Below are 24,126 nucleotides of genomic sequence, written 5' to 3' on the forward strand. Positions count from 1 at the left end.
TATTGTCTAGCGAAACACGTGTCGCGGGTTTTGTAAAACCCTTATAGTGAAAATCATACAATAAACTGTATAGATTAGTTTTTTCTTCAAATTTAATTGATTTACTCGTATATGTAGAAACAGTTATATAAAAATAGACATTTAACTTGTGTAATTCGCAATGACATTAAACGTTTCTGTTTTGAAATATTTTTCTCAAAGCTACAAGTGTTGTACTTTTCCTCTGACCAAAATAATTACTTACAAACGAAATAAATTGGGGACGGCTGAAAATAAATTTTCCGGGATGTGTCGTATACTGTTGCCATTAAGTCTTCTAGAAAAAAAACGAGGAGTAATAGCTGACTTACTCTCTTCTTTAATTCTTACTTACAATCGCTCTAAATTTATTAGGTCTTGAAACGCATCCCTTTCTATAGTATGTATTTCGTTATCTGTCAACTGCCTGCGGAAAACAATTGCTGCTTTTAGAGACAATGGCTAACAATGGCAGGAGAAAGGGTTTACATACACAACATACTTGTAGTAATGGAAACATATTCGGGTAACATTTCAAAGAAGAAATAATGGATGAGAATACACTGGAATGGTGAAATTCGGTACCTATATTTGTATGTTATGTGAAGGTAGGTTGCATAATGGATTTTATTTATAGCGAATTCATCTGATTTTATCCTTTCTTTCTTCGAAATCTACACTAATATCATGAAGATGAAAGATTTGTTTGATTATTTGTTCGAAAAGAGCAACAACTTCAAGAAATTACTTCATCACCCTTCACCCTAAATTTGAAACGAATAACATGGGCGGTATTTATTTTTAAAAGATATTTCTGCTACGAAAAATGTTTAGATGTTGCTATTTCAAAGTAATAATTACAATCAAGAAATAAATAGGGAGATAAATCAATGCTGTATTTGATCGATTAAATGATATGAATATTTGTACTTCAGTCATTCCAGGTTTGACCATTTCGGAAACTACTGAAGACATGCTAGTTTTATATAAAGTCATACGTCCCCACGTCAGATTTCTGAAAATCCCGAATTTCTCAGTTTATATTTTGTGAAGTAGATGTTTATTCCCAATGAATCCAAGTGGAAGAATTCTGAATTGATTTAGCCAAATTTTTCTGCATGTTCGTTCACGATATTCTTTTCGATTAACTACTTTCTCCTCCTCTGTAGAAAACAATGCGTTTCATTTCTTGGTTTTAGGTTTGTCGATTATTAGTATTTGCTGGCCAAACTTCGATGCTATGGTTTGTCAGATCATTTCTGTGTATGGCTCTTCAGCTTTCTGAGAGAACGTTCCCTGTAAGTGGCCGTCAATGCATATCTCTCGAATACTTTCACCATCAACGCTGGTGTTCCCCAGGGATCCATATTGTCTCCAACCCGCTTTTTATTGTATATCATCGACTTATTGGAAAAAACCAAGAATCCAATATATTGCTTTGCTGACGACATTTGGATCCTAGGACATTAGCTACGGAGTCATATCTTCACCAGCAGCAGGAGGTTGCAAATATTAATGACGATCTAGAAGTGATTTCGAATAGGAGCGAAAGTAACCATGTTCAATTTATAGTCACAAAAACCCAGGCATCGGTTTTCTCCAAAAGATAAATGTCTCCCAACCGGATATAATAATGTCAGGTCAGACAATTCCGCTTTCTGCTTCGATAAGTTTGTTGGAGGTTAAAGTAGACACCAATATGTCTTGGCACAATCATGTCGCTGGAATTGCAAAGGCTGCTTCTCAAAAGCTTGAAACACTGTTCCGAACCAGAAAACTACACACCTCAGCAACTTTTGATGCTTCATAAAGCTCAGATCAGACCTTCTTTGGAGTATTGTTCCCTGGTATGGAGCTATGCTCCCAAACATACCCTGGAATTTCTGGATTCCATCCAGAAAAGAGCCATCCGCCTGATTGGAGACGATAACATCAAGTGCAACTTTGATAGCCTGGAACATCGAAGAAAGGTTGGAGATTTGTCTCTCTTCTATATAGATACTTTTACGGGAAGTGTTCAAGTGGACTGTAGCTACTCATCGTTTTGAGGTTCAACTCAACAGCGATTCAAATTCAATATGAATCGCTACTTTCGCACAGGCACCGCTCTGAGAACGCCTTGATGATTTTTCTGTAGTGCTTGTGTTTTGTTCTTAAAAAGAATCCGAGAGCTCTATATAATATTGTGAATGATATCGGTCTAATCGTATACTGTAAAATTCTACTGTTTGGAGATGATCATGAGATATTTCCTCATTGAATGACGAAAGATGAAATCAACTTTCATCTGTTTCAAAGCTTTGAATGTAATGGGCGAGTTTGTAGGAATACCAAAAGTTTAGGATTTAGATTTGATTTTTTTTTTTCTGGCAAAGTAACGGTTTTCGTATAATTCGATGTGAATGAGATGAAAAAACTGCCTTTGTATTTGCTGAGTTTGGATTTGATGCATCGAAATCCTCTAATAAGTTTCATCTGATGAAATATCTGTTGAATTATATATACTTACAAAATTTTAAGTTTCACCAATTCCTGAAGATCGGTTTCATAGATGATGCTGATATTGTTTCCTTGTAGGTCTCTGAAAAAAAAAGAAAAATCTGTTAAAATATGGGCCACATGTACTCAGTGATATTTGTTGACATTTTGTGGGAAAGTTCAGCAATGAACTGAGAATCTTACAAAAAACTATCGAACCAATAGAAGAAAATTTTGTTTAACCGTTCTTGATAATTATTATTTTTATTTTTCGCCCTAAGGTTGCACTGGTTGGGCCCTATCCCCGAAACCCCGATACTCCCCACACCGTGGGGTATTATTATTATTTACTTTACCCAGAAATGTTGATGTGTTTGAACAAAGAACACGTTACGTAATTTTTGGCTTCTCTAAGTATACCATATAACAGTTCAGGTGTATGCACAGACTAATATCTTAGTGGAGTCGGGTGTTTAAAAAAAATATATTTTTTTCCGTTAACCAGCTGTCGCACCCCTACGAACGACAACCCTCAGAAGTCGAAACTTGTGCGAGCTAAGGATTAACGAGGTCTTACCTTTTAACGTGTGATTTCTAACACTGGTTGGACGCTAGCAAGTGAAGATCGATCGTTCAGACTAGGGCTTGAACCACCGACCAACACGGCAGTCAATTCGAGTGAGTGAATAAAGCACCCACGCCGAACCGCTTGGCTACCAAAAAATTGTATACGAGAGCGCCAAGTGATTTACAATAAAATAAAACATATACCTCTTTTAAAACTAGAATCACTAAATCCAATTTGCTCGCTTGTCGAACTATATGTTAGTTCAAATAAAAGAAATTAGTGAATGATATAAATATATCTCTATAATCGCATCAACTATATTATAATTGAAGTTCAGAGGCAAAGGCGAGAAAGAACTCTCGAAACAATGGTTCCAGGATAAAGTCTATCAAAAACAAGTCTCTATCTTAGAACGAACGCAATTATTCTCAGAAATACTATATAATACTATATCAAGGTGAACAAATATATAATTATCCTCGAGTCTTAAATGGAAATAATACTAGGCTTGTTCATGAACTTCGAGTGTTTTTTTGATATGCGCGCAAGATCTTCCAAAGTTAAAACCTGCCTTTGCCACACCTATATATAATTTTATGAAAATGTTAAAAGACGAGGTGAAAGTTGTTGAAATGCGATATCTTGTTCAATTTCCTCAAATAGAAATTCAGGTCGCTATTTTTCAGTCCTTCAACAAACTATTCGCGGGATAGTTCCTAAAAATGTTTCAAGAAGAATAAATCAAACTTTATTTCAATTTTTTACCTGATCTCTCATAGAGATCAAATAATTAACGAAACAAATCGTCCGTTCCTGATCACCAAACTGCTGCAAGTTCGCCCAAAGCGAGACATTCGAAGAAAAAAGAAATTGTTATTCCAAACGCAGCGCTTATTACCACAAGGCAAGTCTACAATTAAAAAACTCAATTGAAAACGCATTTAAAAGCCATTTCGTTCAATTAAATAAATTCGACAGAATTAAATTGAATTAAAAGCGGTAGTTGCGGAGAGAAGACCGATCCTTTCCGAAGTGAACTCTATCGCGTTTGGAAATTTATTCGGGCATGTATTGAATACAGAGTGGAATTTCGAGCTGTATGGAAAGATCATTTTCATTTGTGATTTCTCATAGTCAGGGAATGAAACAAGCTAACAAAGGAAACAAGTTTAAAATTTATTGGTTGTTATGAGTCTACTTTCATGAGACCACTTTAAAATATATTAGATATAGTTAAAAGTGATTACTGGTTTTGAAGCAACAAGAACTAAAGTAGAACAGTGCATTAACACTATTATTGCCAAATACCTGATCAATTTTTCAACATTTCTAGTGATAAACAATTGATAATTCCTTCCGCTTTAACCGGAAATTGAATTTTGAAGAGAACCCTGCAGAACCCAACGATATAACACAAGTGACCATTTCTATCCAAAATGACGCCTCCAAATTCAATATGATGACACTATGATGTCATCTATGACAATATTGTCAAACAACTTGGGAACAAAAGATGAAGTTTGCTTATTTTTTGGTAAAAAATCGAGAATTTAAATTGTTCACCAATTGATGGTATTTTTAAACTTGAAGTACACCTCCTTCACTATGAAAAATTATCTAAAATACCACGCATTTTTTTTCATTTTTCTGTGCCATTGTACAAGAGTAATAATAGCAAAGTTAGGAAAATAACATTTTCTATCAAGATTGTAGAGGAATATGAATGGTGTTAAAAAACATAAAAAACTGTTTGTTTCTCACTATATCACAAATTGTTTAATATATATATATATATATATATATATATATATATATATATATATATATATATATATAGCTCGGGGATTGAAACGGGTGTGTAGTCGGAGACAGAGAAAAATGAGAACTCTTTTTTCTGTTCAAGCTTTCGAGACTTTATTGACTCTTCTTCAGGAACTCTAGATGATAAGATGAAAATTAACAATTGTCAAAATTTGTTGTACATTACTTACGAAAGTTGAGGTTATGTATATGAAGCAAGCATGAGAAGAATTGTTTTCTTAAAACACTTTGAAAATGTGATGATTTATGAACACTCATGATACTGGATAACTGGTTAAAACTGAGAACATTATAATAAAATGTGGATGGCACTAATAACATTAGATTGTTGTAAAATAAAATTTTTTAAATTTTTTTATACATCTTGTGAAAGGGACATGTCCAAGTCAACTGTCAATTGTCTTGTCAAAAATTATTTTCTAAAATATTGGAAAAGGAGAAAAAATCCATGTCTGTGGCTAAGTAAGTGACTAAGTTTATCATCAGACAGGAATAAAGTGCAATTGAAATTTGTGATGAATTTTCAAAAATAAATTGAATAGAATTTTGTTTTGGTTAACATCTTGGAAGAGTGAACAGTTGTCTTGTCATTTACAGCACATATTGAAATTGATAGATGAATGGTTGAATGTAATTTTATTTTTTGATTAAGTTAAAAGAGTTTGAAAGAGGTTTATTGACTGATAGTTCCAATCATTATGATGTGCAGATTGACTTTTATTATATTGGGTTGGTAGCAGGATGGTTGGTGCATCTGTTTTGATTGTCTAAGTGAAGTAGGTAAGTATAGATTATACTAAGTCCTTCTATGTCTCTTCTAGAATTCATACTGAGAGGATTTTTGAAAATGTTTGTCATTTCTAGGAACATTCTTTTGTGTACGTTGTTGGATTGGTCTAATATTTTGACATTGTCATATGCAATTTTGTGGTCATGGTTGATGGAATGTGTGGCCAAAGTGCAACTAATTTTGTTGTTTTTTATATCACTTTTGTGGGCTGTGATTCTATCTTTGAGGAGTCTGCCAGTTTGGCCTATGTATATTTGGTTACATTCTGCACAAGGAATTCCATAAACTATGCCTGAATTGTGTAGAGTTGGAGTTTTATCTTTCAATTTAGAAAAAATGTTTTTTACTATCACTGTATTTTTTAATGAAATTGTAATGTTTTGGAAAGGTTTGAAAATGTTTTTAATTTTATAAGCTAATCCTTCGATGTGAGGAATGGAAAAATATTTGGAAGTCACAGCATTGTGTATGGGAAGGGGAGCATCAACCCCACTGGGTTCAGTAAGAGTGGTGGAACGACTGAAGATTAAACTGTTGATTAATTTGGGTGGATATCCACTGGCGATAAATAAGTTTGTAAGTTTTTTGAGATTATGGTTCCGAAGGGTGGAGTGGCTTGTGAGGATCACTGATGTTGTTACCCGGTACATATACGGTTGCAAATATGAACATTCATTCATTAGACATTCATTCGAGTAAAAAAATACAGTGATGTTGAAATTACACGGTCAATTGAGAAAAGAGAACTGAAATAATTATTTGAACATGATAATACTTTAGGTAAAATCATTGTAATTTTCGTAAGGATCTCTAATTTTGAAATACACCTTATGTCAGTCGCCGACAATGTAGCTTTCTATAAGTGAAGGAATTTCAAAAATCATGGATCAAGAGTTGAATCTATTCCTCTACGAAACGCTTCATCACTTGGAAGGATCGTTTGCAGCTTGAGAAATGGTTCTGATGCAGAATCTGTGGAACATGTTCTTCCTTAAGAATCAGTAGACAGCTGTCCTGAAAATCTTGCGAAGAAAATTAGATTAGATAATTTAGGAAAGACTTGCTACATGAATAGCATTTTACAAGTGTTATTCATGGCGAAGAATTTCAAGAACAAGGTTTCAACGATGAACGAGAAAGATAATGTTTCCTACTTATTCACCAAACTTAAACACCTGTTCATACAGCTGCAGTTTCGTAAGAATGTATCATTTTTTCCATCAAGAATGTATCATTTTTTCCATCAACCGATTACCTAGAGTCTTTGAAGTCAACTAGATACTCGTTAGGACAAGAGGATTATTCCAAATTCTTGGGGTTCTTGTTGAATACTCTTCGTGAGTAGGAAAATAGCAGAGTCAATACTCCTGACCGCTATGGATTAATTGATTCCGTACAGCCAAATTCTTGGGGTTCTTGTTCAATACTCTTCGTGAGCAAAACAGAGCAAAACAATAGCAAAATCAATACTCCTGACCGCTCTGGATTGAATGATACTCTTGACCGCTCTGGATTGAATGATATCGTACAGTCTATCTCGTCTTGTGTTTGTAGATTTTCTGCTGAAAAAATCCTAACTAGTTTACTTTGTAGTACATGTTCAAGAGGTAGCAAAAACGTATGTGACTTTCTAGAACTTCAACTAGCGTTTCCTAATATGTTGAATCATCTGAGAATAGAACTTTTAACGGGTGATGATTCAACTATATTGCCAAATATGTGCCAAAAACTAACTGACTATTATAAGCCATCAAGTATAGCTGAGGCACCAGTCAATCTAATAATAACACTGATGATCTTCAAACATCACTCAACCACTGACGGAAGCACCAAACTCTTACGAAGGTTCGAAATAGATGAAAACTTCAATCTAGCAGACCACTATTATAATCTTCATATAGTTATTGTTCACTGTGGTTCTGGCATTGAATCTGGTCATTATTATGCATTGGTCAAAGAGAAACACGGGCTGGTTTAAGTTTGACGATAGTCGTGTCACTAAATATTCTGGCAATATCTTGAATTTATTGGAGCCTCTGGAGACACCCTACATTTCATTCTATGAAAGAGAGGACATTGGCAGATTAAGATCTTCAGGTGCTGCAGGTTTTCCCGGGTTTTCCTGCAGCTGAAAAAGCGAAAAGAGTTTACGCTTGAGAAAGCTATTGTATAGCAAAACACGTGTCGCGATTTTTTAAAAACCCTTGATAGTGAAAATCATACAATAAACTGTAATAATTATTTTTCGTGATATCACTTCATTGTGTGCCTTCCCCCCGTGAACCGCATAGTTGAGAAGTTGAGAAAAGCGGGCTAAAAACGTACACTTGAAACTGTAGTGTTTACACATAAAAGGTTAGATGCTTCGATTGCACTCCATTCTCTCACAGCAAATTTTCAGTTCTTCTACGTCGTGGGCGTTAGAACCCCAAAAAGAGTCGATCGGATGCTTCAAAGTGACCAACTGTCTGGTATTTTCTACAAACTTTCAGTTCCAACTGAACCGTTAGATGAGAGACTCCAATGAATCACTGAAGTTCAGAATACTCCAGAAATTTGAACATATCCATTCCGTATTCATTGAAAGTCACATGACTTAAAAATTACGAACAGAGCAGCGTTCTATGATTCGTTAACTGAAGACCAAAAATAATCGAACGATTCAGGTTTCAACGCCATCCGTATTAAGACGACCTCCCTAACCTGGTTATGGAGGTTAAAAAAGTATGCAATTAGAGCATATTTCATTAGGAACTTCTTTCAAAATATGATTTTAGACATTTATAAGACAGTGATCAAATGTCCTAGAACTGAAATGAACATAAATCGATACTCATTATAAAAGCTGTCAACGTCAATATAATTTATTTTTAGTTTATACTATCTGAAAATAAATCTTTCGTTTGCTTTTATTCAAACGCTTTCTCATTCAATAAATGAAGATAAAGTTCCGCGACATACTGTCTCGCAATGTTATCAAATTATCATGTACAGCAAAATTTCGAAAATTACGTATTTGCACACATTTAAACTGGGTACACTCGTAATATAACCCTTAAACTTAACAGTTGCCATTATATCTAGCATTCAACATTTCGCTTATCAACATTTATTTTATATTCTGAAAATGAAAACACGACCCACCTCGTATACATGCCCCTTCGTTCCCGCCGCCACCATGTTAATTAACATTCAGAATACGCTCTCAAAGCTTGCGAAGACGGCGTAGGGTAGGCGGCGGCCTGATTGAATTATAACCCCCAATCAAACCCATTTTGATAGTGATTTATGAAATTACATCTATTGTCTGTCTGCAGAGTCCGTGAAACAAAACAATAAAATACCGGGCAGATCCCGCGCAGCGCTGAAAGATTCTACATTCGTCATTGTTCGCCCGTGTCATTCGGCTGTACGGTGCGATCAAACGAAATAAAAAGTCTGTCTCGTCATGAACAACAACACGTAATAAATTAGTTATCGACATCCTTCCAGGAATTTTGATGAGAAGACGAAAGCTCGACATCAACATTCGTCATTCAGCTTATCTCAGTCACTTTTTCAAGATCAGTTATTTATTTTTTTTATTGACATCGAGGATTCATATGACTTATTGAAAAGTTGCACACGAAATAAATTTCTTCAGTAACTTAAATGTAGAACTGGAACCTTTGGCGTGAAATAAATCCAAAACAAGCACTGTTCCCAAATACAGTCTTCAGGAGTCTTCAGGAGATGAAGTGTACTAATTCCTAATTTCAAAACTGGACTCTATTTATAGGTTCGTTCCAACCTTGAGTCACAAACAGATTTCCAACTGTTTGTAAATCGTTGTCAACGCGCATGTCTGGTAAATATTGGTTTCTGATTAATTTGAAATTTCTGATTGGAACAGCTGATAGTTCAACTGAAGTTTGGCATGGAATTTCAACATAACCTTTAAAAATAATTTGGGAAAGAAAGTTTTTGGCTTTCTACTACTCCATCTTAATACAAAAAAAGGGGATGAGGGAATCTTCCAAAGAAAGGAAGGAAGTAATCAATTTGAAAATAAGTAACTCTATACATGGATGTGTAGATAATGCAAAGAAGTAACTTTCAGACACAAACCGAAAGAATGTCCTCCTGAAACAGCTACTTTCATATAAACATTGAATTACACGAAAGAGTAAAATTTTTTTTCGAAACAAATACTTCTATATGAACACTGAATTATACAGAATATACTTTTCTCTACTCAGTTTGTATTTCAAACATTCCACAACGAATGTCACTCCTAAAAATATAACCCCTTCAATTCTTTAAAAATAAATCTAATCAAGTGTATTTCTGGAGAGTAAAAGAAGGTTGCAGTATTTTATATCTCTATTCTATTTACTTATCAACATGGAACTGAGAGGTCACCGCAATAATTAATTTGTGTAATTAAAGATGATCAAATTATAGGTTCACTTAAAGAATTCCCAATTTTTCCTGCGCCAGCAAATACATAATTTACTTTATAACAATTTTTGCAGGTTATGTTGTTTGTAAGTTGCATGAACATAAAACAGAAACAGTAATACGGAATACGCATGCGTCAGATTGATGGTTAGAAGATAATCCTCAAACCATTCTGATAGATTTCGAACAGGTTTGAATCTTGGATGGAACAGAAAACTGATAGTTTACTAATGGTTGGAAACTCACGTTGGAACGCAATCACATTACTGCGCAGAATTCTGACTGTCAGAAACTGTTTCTGACGCTGGTTGGAACGAACCTTATATCTAACAAGGTATTAGATTTTCAAAATGGTTGAAGCTCCCGCGACCGAGGTTTTCAGTGTCACTATGATTCGAGTTTATTATTTTTTGTATTTTTTCCTGAAGTTTCGCTTGTGTGAGTGGCTAGCTTCTCCAGAGGTTTATACATTCTGAGTTAATCTCTGATGACTGGATATCACGACTTCGTGAAGCGTATTTATGTTGACTCTGAAGAAATTCCAAAAAAAACGACGGTCTTCGAACTCGAAAAATAGTGACACTGAAGGTATTAGGTTTTTCAATACCTTGACCGTTTTCATGATTCTACTTCAAACTGCAATATCTCAGTGAATACTTCTTATTCAATTAAATCGAAATGAGCACTGTTTGCATCAGTTGCACTTTTACCAACGTAACACAAGTCGACAATTTCCTTCAGCAAACAAATTGTGTGCTCGGGATTCGATGAAGTCGATGAAGGCCGTTTTTGCCCCATCTTGATTGACGAAGGTTGAACCGGCAGTCCGGGTGCAGATAGTTATAGTGAATCACACTAGCCGATGACTACCAAACAGTAACCATGGTCTTTTTTGTTTGAAGGTGGTTGACAATGTTTCTTGGTGCATTTCATCAGTTCGGAGTTCCATTGTCTAATATGATATAAATTGATTTGAAATCCCTGAAAGAATCTGTGAAAATTGATAAGCTGAAAAAATCAATTTTATTAAGCCAAAAACTTAAATTACAATGAAATAACATACAAGCAACAACCGAAACAACCAAAACATTAACACGAGGTGAAAAAAAATAAAGATTATTGACAAGAAAAGAAAATTAAAAATATAAAATTAATAGATTCCAAACAAGTTACTTCACGACGTTTCGATTGTTTAGTACCCACAATCGTCTTCGGGTTATCGTCCGATCCAACGCATTGGAAAAGGTTCGTCCAAAAACTGTCTCACCCGAACATGAAAATGTGGGGGTGCATCATCCTGCTGAAATGTTATTTCATTTTCTACTAAATTGCCATCATTTTCTAAAATTTGTGTAATCATAGAATCTACACAGTCTTGTAATAGATTTGAGTTTGTGTCCCCATTGAGATTATCTTCAATGAAGAATGGTCCAATAATATGATTACCAAGAATGCCGGACCAGACATTCAATTTTTGTGGAGTTTGTGAATGAGTTTCCATCACCAAATGTAACGACAATTACGTCTATTCACTTCACGATTCAACATGAAAGAACTTTCGTCTGAAAAACATGTATTGTATAATAGGTTTGGGTTATTGGTCAATTTCTCGCTGAACACCTCACAAAACTGAAGGGGACGATCAGGATCATCTTAGTTTAATTCCTGAACTAGCCTAATTTTGAAAGGATGGAATTTGTAGGCTTTCAAAATTCGAAAAACAGCAATAGCTGATACACCAGACGCTCTAGCTACTTGTCTGATAGATTGTCGATTATCCATTTGTACATGTCCTAAAACTGCAACTTCAACTCCGTCATTTCTGACAGAACGGTATACTTCATGTTTTCTGTTGTGAACAGAAGCTGAAGTTCAAAACTTATCCATCAACTGGCTCACGTTTTGATCTGGAAGATTCGTATTATAAATTCTTGCAGCAGCGTTAACACATTCATTATTTCGATGATAGGTTGCAGCAATTTATATTATTTCTTCAGTTCAGTAGTGAACAAGGATGACAGAATAATAATTCGTGCAGAAAAAACTAACAGTGTCGTCCACTTCAAAACACTTACTACTAATTAAATACATTCTACAAACTACAAATCTAGAAGACCTGCGATAGAGAATTGTTCGAGAATGCCGATTTCTGACTCATCTTCAATAATGTAAGGAACGCTTTCGAAAGTAGACTGTATTATTGTATGAAACTAGATGGAGGTCATTTTGAACACTTTATCCGTTGATTGTGTTGCCATTGATATTACTTTTCTTGATTTCCTCAATAGAATGAGTGACAGAGAGTTTTCTGTTTTTTCCTAAATGAAACGTTCAGCATTCAATTTCTCAATGACGAATAAACTATTGATCAAAATTACAGAAGTAATAGAGGGACAGAAGACCTTTCAAATGATGTATCACTCGACCTCCCATGCCATTGCAAAATATAGAAGGGGTAGTTGCTGACCGCAGGAGGTGAAGTTTCGGGTATGATTTTCATACCAGAATTAGTACCCCTAGAAATGGAAATTGACGTTCGATTACATGTCCGTTTCTGACTTACAGTGGGTTGAATATTCGTTGGAAGACCCTATATATCACGACACAGTGAACTATATATTTACTGAATTACTAAAACACTAAACATTGAAACGAATAAAACTTTCGAAACAACCTTATACATTTTTAACAGCGCCATTCATATGAAGGTAAATAATGGACTGTTTTATTACACGCTTTATATTAGTTTCACCTGTATGTATGTGTATTTGTTTGTAACTATCAAGCTCAGGATCTGTATTTGACAGAATTATCGACATTATTGCTTGATCCATTCATGGGCAGATGGCGCTGTACGTAACCTCCTTGATATATCAACATTATTGCTTGATCTATTCGCGGGCAGATGGCGCTGGATGTAACCTCGATATAATTCGAAGTCACTTTATATGTATTTCTTCATTTGAAAAAAGTATTTTTTTTTATTAACACGCGCGCCTGCTGCATTATTTGTAACTCTCCTTTGCGGGCCTGCTGCCTTCCTGGGGCTTTGTAGTTGATTTTCAGGCTCCCTCTCCGGAATCAGAAAATATCAAGGGTCATTTTTCTAAACAATATACGGCTGATTGATACCAAAGTTTAGATAAAATAAATATAGTTTAGAAAGAGTAAAAACACGCTTTTATAGCATATGAAACTAAAAAATGAAAAATAAATATAGTTTAAAAAGATAAAAAACATGCTTTTGAAGAACATCGAACGAAAAAGTTGAAAATAATTATTTTTAAATACGCTCAAAACAATAACGAACGAAAAATACTAGTATTATTGTGAAAAAAGGGTGGGTAAAAAAATATTTTCAACTTTTTAGTTCGATGTTCTTTAAAAGCATGTTTTTCACTTATTTAAACTATATTTATTATTTAATATATGTCCGTTCTACAAGACACAACTCATTTTATATATCCAGGCCATATCAACAGTATATGAACACGGAAACGATTTCAATGTTCATTGAGTGGTTCAAATATCAAGAAAATTATATATAAGAGTAGATTCGTCCGTCTAGCTTGTGTGTAAATTTTAATCCTTCAAATTTATCAGTCACCAGAAACAGAAAAATGATTGATCTGTTTTTGGAAATAATGAATGTGAGAATCAGGTTGCCAAGCTATTCAATAAAAGACATCCTTACCTAAATCTTTCTGAAAAAATTGTTAGCAAAATTTCGAAAAACTATAGGTTCAAAATAAAAAGAAGAGTAGAAATCCGCTATAGAGAAATCCGCTATAAAGCTATAGAGATAGTAGTAATGTGGAAAATTTCAACGAATAAAACATCATAATTTTAAATTTGACATCTTAAATACTCAGCTATGAACTCTTGAGTAATAAAATTTGTCCATACTGATAAAACTGTGATGTCTCTGCTTTGAAGTCAAAATTTCTTGGTTATTACAAATACCACCTGAATAGTTGAGCAACTGAATAAAAGTGACCTTTAAAGACATTGAAGAGCGTGTTGTTCACGAAAAGAAAAAAAATTATCAAAACAAAATTTTGATTTTATTGAAATCAAATTGTTAACTATTCATAGTTCTTCACGAAATGTATGTTGAAAGTAGCAGTTTGCATAACCATACCTCTTGAAAAGATGAAAAATCGTACTTGAGTAATATAGTTCATTGTAATATTTTCAAAACCCAGTACCTAAGTATTTGCAAATCGATAATTTTCAAAACTTTGATAAGCGAATGACTTGAGTGTGAAATAAAGCGATGAAATTCTGTGATCGTCGGTCAAGGTCATTAATCCTAGGTCTCGAATTATTATTTGTTAAATAGTCCTCTCAAAAGAAGCATTTTGAAAACCATGGAATGGCACCCATTTTTATTAATTGGGCTCGATTTACGAGTGATACATATATGTTGGGATCGTTTCCAGAAAAAGGAAGTAATAATGTCAATGAAAACGCAGTTCTAGAATTCGAAATTGAGTTCTGGGAATTATAATTACCTGTCAAAAATATTGAAATGGACAGAACTGATTTATGTTCACTGTAATTGGTCAAACAGGTCCCGTGCAATTGGTCGCTGTAAAGCTGCCTAGTCTTAAACTTTCTCATTGTTTTTAGGCATTGAGGAAAATAATCAGTAATAAATTCACGCCTCAAGATTCAAACCCGTATCTATATCTATCTAATTCGGAAGTTGGCCATCCTGAAAACTAATTAATGAAAGCACGTACAACGAAACGAACTTTCCCAAGCTTTGCGCGTCGCGTGCTTTCTAAAAACTTTTCAAACGGATTTACATAAACATTAAAACCAACACAAATGATTATTTTGCACGAAACTTGAACCAAAGCGACGACTCAATTTTTACATCGAATTATTCCCCTAAAAGGATTCTTATCACCTTCGAAATCGAGAGTGCCATGGCGGCGTTTATGTATTTCAACTACTTGTCGAGGATTAACATTTCTGCCATGCCATTTATGGAGACAAGAAATCCAGTCCGCTTTCAAGGTTTACTTTTATTGATAAAATAATGTAACCGATAATCGGAAAATATTGAGTGTGGTATTGGGTCGTCATTGCAATCATGTTTGTTTCTCAATTATTTCAATTTTATCTACTTTTTCCTGAACATAAGATCTTTACTATGATCTTGAACAAATATTTATACTGAATGTGTTTAAATATGTATATTTTTAATGGTACCGTCATTGCCAGACATGGCATTCACTCGAAATCAAGTCACTAAAAATTAATTTTGTAATGCATAGATAAAAAAAGGAGTTATAGACACTACAATGAAACATATTCCTAAGAAGGTTCGAAAAGAAAACTCAAAATTGAAAGATTCTTTTCCTGTAAACTTAGGGTAAGTAATTTACGAATTTATAATGTCATATGCTTGAATCATTTTTAATCACATATACCTCAAGAGTAATCTCAGAAATTAAGTCAAACAATGCTTCAGTATAGAAATAATAGGATAGAAATGTCTTTCAGAAAAAATAATTTCGAAAATAAAAGCATTCCGTAGAAACTCTATACAATCACGAGGCATTAGAATATAACTTGAACATCATCTCTTTGCAATCGATCAGAGGATACTTATGTAGACTAAATACTTCGGAAAAATCATCAAGCATCTACTTCCATCAGATTCAAGAGTGTTTCTTCATTTTTTCGTAGATAACCTCTAGTGACTCGCACAATCAATAACATATTATATACGACTCTTCATCTTGCATTAGAGATATTTTCAGTATACTTTGACAGACCATAATGTCAAAGTTATTTTTCTGATTGATTCGGCCGTTACTTGATGAAGATCCATAGTAATTTCAAAAACTACAGCTCACGATTTGATCTCCACAAACTTGTGGAGATCAAATCGTGAAGTGTAGTTTTTGAAAATATCAAAGTTAATTAAAACTTCGCAATAAGTGAATATTTCATTTACTTACGACATAAATGTACATATATCATAAGTATTACTTCGTTCAAGACATATTAGATCTGTAATAACATAAATACTATATTTTTTGTGAAAAAAACATTTTTTTGACATTATATAGGAACTGGGAAACTTTCGATGAAAGGAAGAAAATATTTTGAAATATTGTTTGTTTAGCCTCTTTGACTGAAAACTTTTTCTACAACAATCGAATAATGAACTTTTATAAAACAATCATACCTAGAGCTGATTTCATGTTGTTAGGACCCAATTTGGTGTAATTACTTTATTTACCTATAACAAGTAGTCTCGCTGATTGAATTTGGTGTTGAGATGGCAAGGACATTGTGTGTTAACATTTTTTAAATACTAAAAGAGTGTAGTATCCTTAAAAGATAGACATATGCCACTGCGGATTATTTTGTAGACCTATGAAAGATAAACAATATGTGTTCCGTATCGTTCGAAGTTTGTAAATACTGGTACAAATTATATAGTTCGGCAACTGCGCATTTTTTTTCGAAATAAGGAAAACGAACCATATTGGTATACTGAATACTGAATTGTTTTGTTATATCTTGAAAGGATTAAGAAGCGTTTTTGATGAAAGATTGCAGGGTAGCACGACCATTCCGAATTTTTATGGATACAATCGTCATATTTTAACCAAATCACACAAACTGAAGTAAACCTTCCACTAGAATCACTACGTGCATTGGTGAAAACCGTATGAATATACATTCAGTATAGTCTTTATCGCGATCAAGCAGACAGACATAAAAGTACGGCGGGTAACTTTGTTTCATAATGTGTAGTGATAATTTATAAGTTTTATTGGTTGTCTAAATGTTTTTTTCCAAATAAGTAGTGGTATATAATTTTCCATTAAAAACTCAGGACTTTTTTTCGAAATAGGAAAATAATTTGAATTGACAGTAGTTTGAAGATGAAACTGATAAAAATCTTTATTCAACACGGTCTTTGATTAAACGCTCCCTAATTTCAAATTTGAATAAAACAAAGTTTGACTCTGGCGCATAAATCAGGCTGAATTAGACCTATGGCATGGCTTAAGTTGGCTTTGAGGAGCGCTGCCGCACACACCTGCGACTTAAGTAAACCCCACAAGAAAAACTCTAACGAGGTCAAATCGCACGATCTCGGTGGCCACATCGCCTCTACGTGAAATGACCATGCCCTCAAATCGCTCGTACAGCATATCAAATGTGGCATGAGCTGTATGGCACGTAGCGCTGAACCACGTGTTGTTGGTGTCCAGATCATCCTATTCAGGCCAAAAGAAGTTAGTAATCATCAACCTATAGTGCTCGCCGTTGACAGTGATGGCGTGGTGAACGCCGCTCTCAAAAAAATATGGACCGATGACGCCACCGGTCCAAAATCCACACCAAACAGTGACTTTTTCGGGATGCATTGGATCACATGTGGATTGGTATCGTTCCAAATTCGACAAATTTGTTTGTTCACGTACCCATTCATCCAGAAATGGGCCTCATCGCTGAAGATGATTTTTCGATGAAAATTAGGGTCAGTTGCCAACTGCTCCAGAGCCCATTTAGCGAACACACACCGTTGTCTATGGTCGTTTACCTTCAGTTCCTGGATCAGTTGTATTTTTTACGGGTGCAAGCTAAAGTCAGGATGCAAAATTCGCCAAGTTGTGTTCTGCGAAAGGCCAAATTCTTGTGAGCGACGCGAAATGGGATGTCACGGATTCTCCTGCATACTCTCACAGACAGCGGCGATGTTTTTGGTAGATCTTGCGTTTTGTCGACGTACGGGTGTTGATCGATCATTTACTGAACCAGTGGACTTAAATTTATCCATTAGATTGCGAATAATCCTGCCGGTAGGACGATTTTGACGACTGTGAAATGGGCGGAGCGCACGGTACGTTGCCCGAACAGAACACTCATTTTGATAAAACAATTTCATTATTTGTACGTGTTGTTGAATGCTGTATCCGACTATAGTGATTTAGCAAAAAAGACTGAATAAATGACAACTAATTTGACAGATACAGCTTCAACAAGATGGCCGTCATCGATTGTCAAAGTTCGGAAAACCCTGTTGGAAAACCCTTTAGTTTTAGACACGCCTGAAGAACGCTATTGTGTGCTAGTGAATATCGTGTTGAGGTATCGTAAACTATTTTGCGAAAATCTCAGATTGGAAAATTTTCGAATGTTTATTTGTCAGTTATATGTCAGTATGAGATCCTAATATTGAAGACTTACTGAAAAAATAAATACAGGCTGTTTCTTTTATCATGTGGTAACATTGATATATTTTAAACCGTAACAGATACGAAGACGATCAAATGGGAAAAAAGGTAACTGGCATCGGGAACAATACAATGGTCGAAGAAAATTTACGGGGACTCTCGCCCTTTTTGAGTTATACAGGGGAAACCAAAAATGCTCTTTTTCGTTTTTTTTTCGAATGGAATTGTTATTCGGAGAATATCAAAAAATGGAAAAGGAAAATATTGTATTCGAAGTGTACAATGACGATGTAATAATAAATATTCGATAAAACGTTTCGTGTCAACATGGCTACCATCAACTTTTAATAAAATAATAATAAAAATAAAAAAGACAGGTCCGTATTTGAAAAAAAGTTGATGGTGACCATTTGACAGAAAACGTTTTATCGTCATAGTACACTTCGAATATAATAACATTTTCCTTTTCCATTTTTTTATATTCTCCGAAATAACAATTCCATTCGAAGAAAACGAAAAACAGCATTTTTGGTTTTCCCCGTATAACTCGAGAAGGCCGAGAGTTCCTCCTGAATTTTTTTGATTATTGTATTGTTCCCGATGACAATTACCTTTTTTCCCATTTAATCGTCTTCGTATCTGTTACGGTTTAAAATATAGCAATGTTACCAAATGATAAAAGAACCGGCTGTATTATAAAATTATAAAACTGGACCCAGTTCATGAAACTATTCAATTCATTTCTTTCTCGTTCATGCTTTTATCCATTTTGAAACATTGTTTCCAAAGAATAGTTCAACAAAATATGAAAATTCAACATCGAACATTGAATAATTCAATATATAATAATGCATTCAGTAAGCGTTTCAAATAAACAAACAACTTCATATCATCACTATTTCCAGCAGATAATTTTTGAAATCCCTCACTAATTATCCGATTCATCCGAACAAAAATCCAACGGAATTATTAACGGTTCGACGAATGAATGTTCGCTTTTGTGAATGGGACCGAAAGAATCAGTTCGAATTTTTACAGGTCGATAAGCGACAAATATCTCTGCAAAAATACGGTCGTTGTTAGGTTTTTTGTGGCGTGAAAATCATATCCTGTCGACAATTTGGCAACGGGATTTTTATCGATGGAATACAGCACAATAAAAACTGGAAACGTGCGAGCTCATATTGGTGAAATTATATCGATTTGTGATTGAAATTTAAAAAAAACCTCTTGACTTCTATATTTCTTCTTGATTTTCATCATTGAATAGTAAACAATAGGCTAACCTTAGAAATAAAATTCAGAAATTTGGTCATGAAGCTGGTGGAATAGAACTCCAGCGTTGACGAACTTCGATAAAATACCAAATATAATTAGTCTATGATAATTATGTGACCAGCATACTGGTAAAATAATCCTAGTAGATTCTGATCATACATTCACTGCAAAAATAATAGCTCAAGGATTCCTGGATCACTGAATTACCAAGGAAAAATAAATGACAATCCACAAGATATTGTTAATGCTTTCTCTGTTTTTCCCTTGAAATATGCTCCTGATTCATTTATATACAGAAAGATCATGTCTATATTCACTTTTATCCTATTCAGGGAAATGGAGTTGTAATGGCTATGAAGAAACTGAAAAACAAAATGATATCAGATCCAGATTCCATAATTTCTACTGAATAATTGGTTAGGAGTTAGGAGTATTAGTAAAAACTTTAGCAAACATATTCAACTGATATCTGTTGTCTAGAACATTTCCGGGTATTTCAAAATTACTTGAAGTGTTTCCTGTATATATAAACCCATATGAATTTTGTGAATGTTTTCAGAGGTCTTTGAGATTATTTTATATAATATGTTTAAGGTCTGATATCACATCACTATGACTTTGTTACTAGTAGCTCTATTGTGACAATAGTCAAGTTGATGTAATATACTCAAGTACAGACTTCTCGAAGGCGTTTGATTGAATTGATCATGGTATTTTACTCATCTAATGGGTTTTGATTTTTCAAGTACTGCCAGTCAAATCATTCAGTCCCAGTTCTATCACGATGAAAGCAGGTCTTTTTTACAGTTACGATTCCAGAGCATATCTAGTTGTTTCTGGTGCTTCTCAGGGCTGATGTAAAAGCTTCAAATGTGAACGACTATATTTTGTAGATGACTTAAAGTTATCCGTCTGTTTTCCGTTAATCAGCTGTCGCCCCCATACGAACGACAACTCTCAGAAGTTGAGAAACTTGTGCGAGCTAAGAACTAACGAGGTTATATCTTTTGACGTGTGATTCCTAACACAGAATTAATCATATGAGTGTCTATGTAAATCTTCAATATCACTGACATATTCCACATAAAGTTTCTGCAATCCTTTAGTCTTATGGTTTCATTTTTAGAAATTGCAGGAATTTTAGATTTTCGTATTATAGCTATGTACGATGGAGACTTCAATATACGAGTATTTTTAGAGTCCATTCGTTGAGACTCGGAAGCCGTGAATATTGAAAGAGTACAGAGGACATTTTCTACATTTTTGATAACTGAAATACAGGATACCTTTATAGTTTGAAATACCGCAGAAATTATGAATCGCTTATATTTGTATTGAAATGAGTAAATAATGAGGTAGATTACAATTTTGAAACGAATAAATTTTAAAACGTATCACGGTTTTCTCACGGGATTATTTCACTTTTAGAGCTCTCAGAGTAAGAAAAAAACATAATGCTTGATTCTCCATTAAACATATATTATGTGTCAAAATTCAATGACATTTCTTCCTATTGTGGTATATCCTTAACGAATCTGAATCATATCTTCAAAGTCGCTGATTGATATTCAATTAAGACAATGAGGATTGACATTGCTTTTTTTTCTTAAAATTGTGAGTATACCTCTGTCCTGTAAATGGTTAACTGTTGGACAATAAGTCTACAATTATAGCTACTAAAGAGGAGTTGATTGCCACTGTTTGAAATATGACGGTAAATCTCAAAAAACAAGCTTCAAATTTTGAATAATTTCTTTACATGTGATGTACTGTTTGGAAACTTTGGTATAGTAATGAATTTTAGGAAGATTAATATTTCTCTGGAAGATGATCACTTGGTCATTGAAACACGTGTCGAGGTGTTAATAATAACGGTTTGGTGTTGGAATTAAACTCAAGTAATATCCATTCAATTTCTTTACAGTTTACGAATCAGCGACACGTGTTTCATTAAACAACAGTTTCATATAGCTGAGAACACAGCGAAACACGTGTTGAAGAATGAAGTGTCACTTGATTAAAGATATATAATCCAAATCAATAATGTATATAAAGCACCAACTAAGTATAATTAATTCAGTATGAACACGCCTGAAGAAGCTATCGTATCGTAAAACACGTGTCGCGGTTTTGTAATCAGTTAAGTGAAAATGAAGTGTTAAATACTTAATCATGAATTTTCATCAAGCATCGGCCAATTTCCTTACGTATTATAGGCATATATTTTTAGGGATACAATAGGAGTATATAATTTTCTATCGTTCATTTCATTAGAGTTAGTCTTTTCTAAAACTCTTCTGCTTATATTTCTCACTTCGTACCTCTCCTCAGTAGGAGTCACAAAAGTCTTAATTCGATTTTGAAATATTGCAAATTTTGGCGAAGGAAACAAATGAGGTGCTTACTTCGGAAAATATTGAAAAAGTTCATTTGCTAACAAAATAACGAAAATAAAAATGTAAATAAAAATATTTGCGAATGTATTCAAATGTTTTCTGGCCTATTGATTAGGAGCTTTCTTGCCTGAACTCAATATACAACAATACTCATATTATTTTTTGCACAAGAAAAAAATCATTTTGGTAAACCTACACATTTTCCACAGACGTTTTACTATTAGTGTTACGAACAGTCAAGTTCAACTTCGATCTGCGATTGTATCTAAACGCATGTATTGCAATTGAGCAAATGTTCAAGTTCGATCTTATTGATCATAAAATGTTTACCGATCGGGTTTCAAGAATATTCTGGAAAATATGGTGGATGCAATTGAAAGAAATTATTGGCTTCGATTCGTCTATTAAACAAAGACATCTGGGGATCAGTTTAGTCCAGGTACGTGAGCGATAATTACCAAATGAAAGGTGAAACTGTGAAATAATTATGATTGTTGGGTCTAAAGTATAATTGAAAAATAAATATTGGGGTTTTAAGTTATGGCGAAGGATCTAGCCATTGTCTATTTTGCTTATATAGTTAGTTATACAGTATGTTTCAGAATAAGATGTTGATTCTTAAGGGTGTGAATCCTCATATTATTTCAAGAAAAAAACTTGTTGAAATTTTGAGAAAATATTGTTTTTAATCATAATTTTAATAACACCCTGGATATGTTTATAAAATTTAGCAAACGCTTTCTAGGCATTAACAGCTCAATAGACATTTCTGTATGGCGACCGTACAGGAATGTGGGCTAGATATTTTTGTGAAAATATCACCACTGCTTTTTGTGAAATGAAAAATATTTTTATGATATTCATTCATCTTACGGCAAATTTGGTTTTTTGCCTTTTTTTTTCTTACATACAATTTTTGCTTAAAAAAATGAAATCGTTTTCATGCATTGCCAATTGATTGCTAAAAATTTTTTAAATATTCAATAAACCAATGAATTGAAAGAACTAAATCACGTGAACAATAATGAAAATAATTCAGAATAGCTGTTGAGAGTTGTCACTACTTGGCTATGCTTTAGCAGATCTTTTTTTGCGTTTGGCACCGTTTGAAAAATTACCGTAGTATTTTCGACAGTGTCACAAGCAGATGATATTATGTAGTTCCTCAACTTTTTTTCAGTATATACAGGGGTGCTGCCAACCAGTGTCTTATTAAAAAAAGCTAGGGAAAAATCAAAACTGTTAAGATCATCATTTTTATATTAACAACAAAGGTCAGAGTCCCCTTTTTCAGAAGTCACGAGCATATAACGTATTGAATGCTTCTTATTTATTTCACATAAAACCGTTCGTAGAACGAAAGAATATTTATTAAGAGGTCACATCAACAAAAAAAAAGATATTCAAAAATAATATTATTAAAAAAAAAATTATTCATTGATAAGCTGATCATGAATAAAACAGTTTTATTTCCTCACGTGGAAGTTACATGCCGTACGATAAAAGTCAGGAAATCAAATATGCCTTAAAATGAATGGGGTTTCTAAAAACCGTTTTTATTTCAAGAAAAAGTAGTAGCGTACATAATATTTTTATGAAAATATCTAGTCTACATCCCAGTACGGACGCTACTGGTTAAACATCTTCAAAAAATCTACAACAAAAAATTTCTGCTGAATTTCATGAACATATCTAGAATGTTATTGAAATTAGGATATTTAGGAAATACATTCATTTGTACTTTGATTTTTGAAATCGCCTAAAGATTCACACCCTTAACGATCAGCATTATATCATGGAACACCCTATAAATGCATTTTTAATCTATAGTAGTAGTAGTAGTAGTAGTAGCAGTGACTCTTACTTAGCCATTTCCTGATGATGCTAATTTGGTTAGCGAAACGCTTGTCGAGGGGGCATTTTTGTTCATATTGGAAATATATGATACGAATTAAAATTCAGTTAACTAGTTTAGTGATCCAATGATTTTTCTTTAAAAATCAATTGTTTTCTTGCCGACGTTTCGAATTCAATTAAATTCTTCTTCAGGGCTCTGTAACAATAAATTTTCATAAACATATCTCCCAGAAAACTCGTACGATTATTATCGTTTCAATTCTACAAGAA

At 33.8% G+C, this 24,126-nt stretch overlaps 1 protein-coding gene across 1 annotated transcript in view; it reads right to left on the minus strand.

Annotated features, from left to right (window-relative positions):
- Positions 1-24,126, minus strand: part of sli (slit guidance ligand) — a gene marked incomplete at its 5' end in the record, with an annotated part of 109,789 nt that overhangs the window by 34,166 nt on the left and 51,497 nt on the right. Inside the window, 3 exons of the mRNA XM_074173140.1 lie at positions 245-316; positions 374-445; positions 2,528-2,599. Coding sequence (XP_074029241.1) covers positions 245-316; positions 374-445; positions 2,528-2,599 — 216 coding nt within the window. The remainder of the gene's footprint in view (positions 1-244; positions 317-373; positions 446-2,527; positions 2,600-24,126) is intronic.

Source organism: Leptinotarsa decemlineata, unplaced genomic scaffold, assembly GCF_025532065.1.
Source record: "Leptinotarsa decemlineata unplaced genomic scaffold, Ldec_3_MD MMD2_tig00000199_RagTag_RagTag, whole genome shotgun sequence".
NCBI classification, from domain to species: Eukaryota; Metazoa; Arthropoda; class Insecta; order Coleoptera; family Chrysomelidae; genus Leptinotarsa; species Leptinotarsa decemlineata.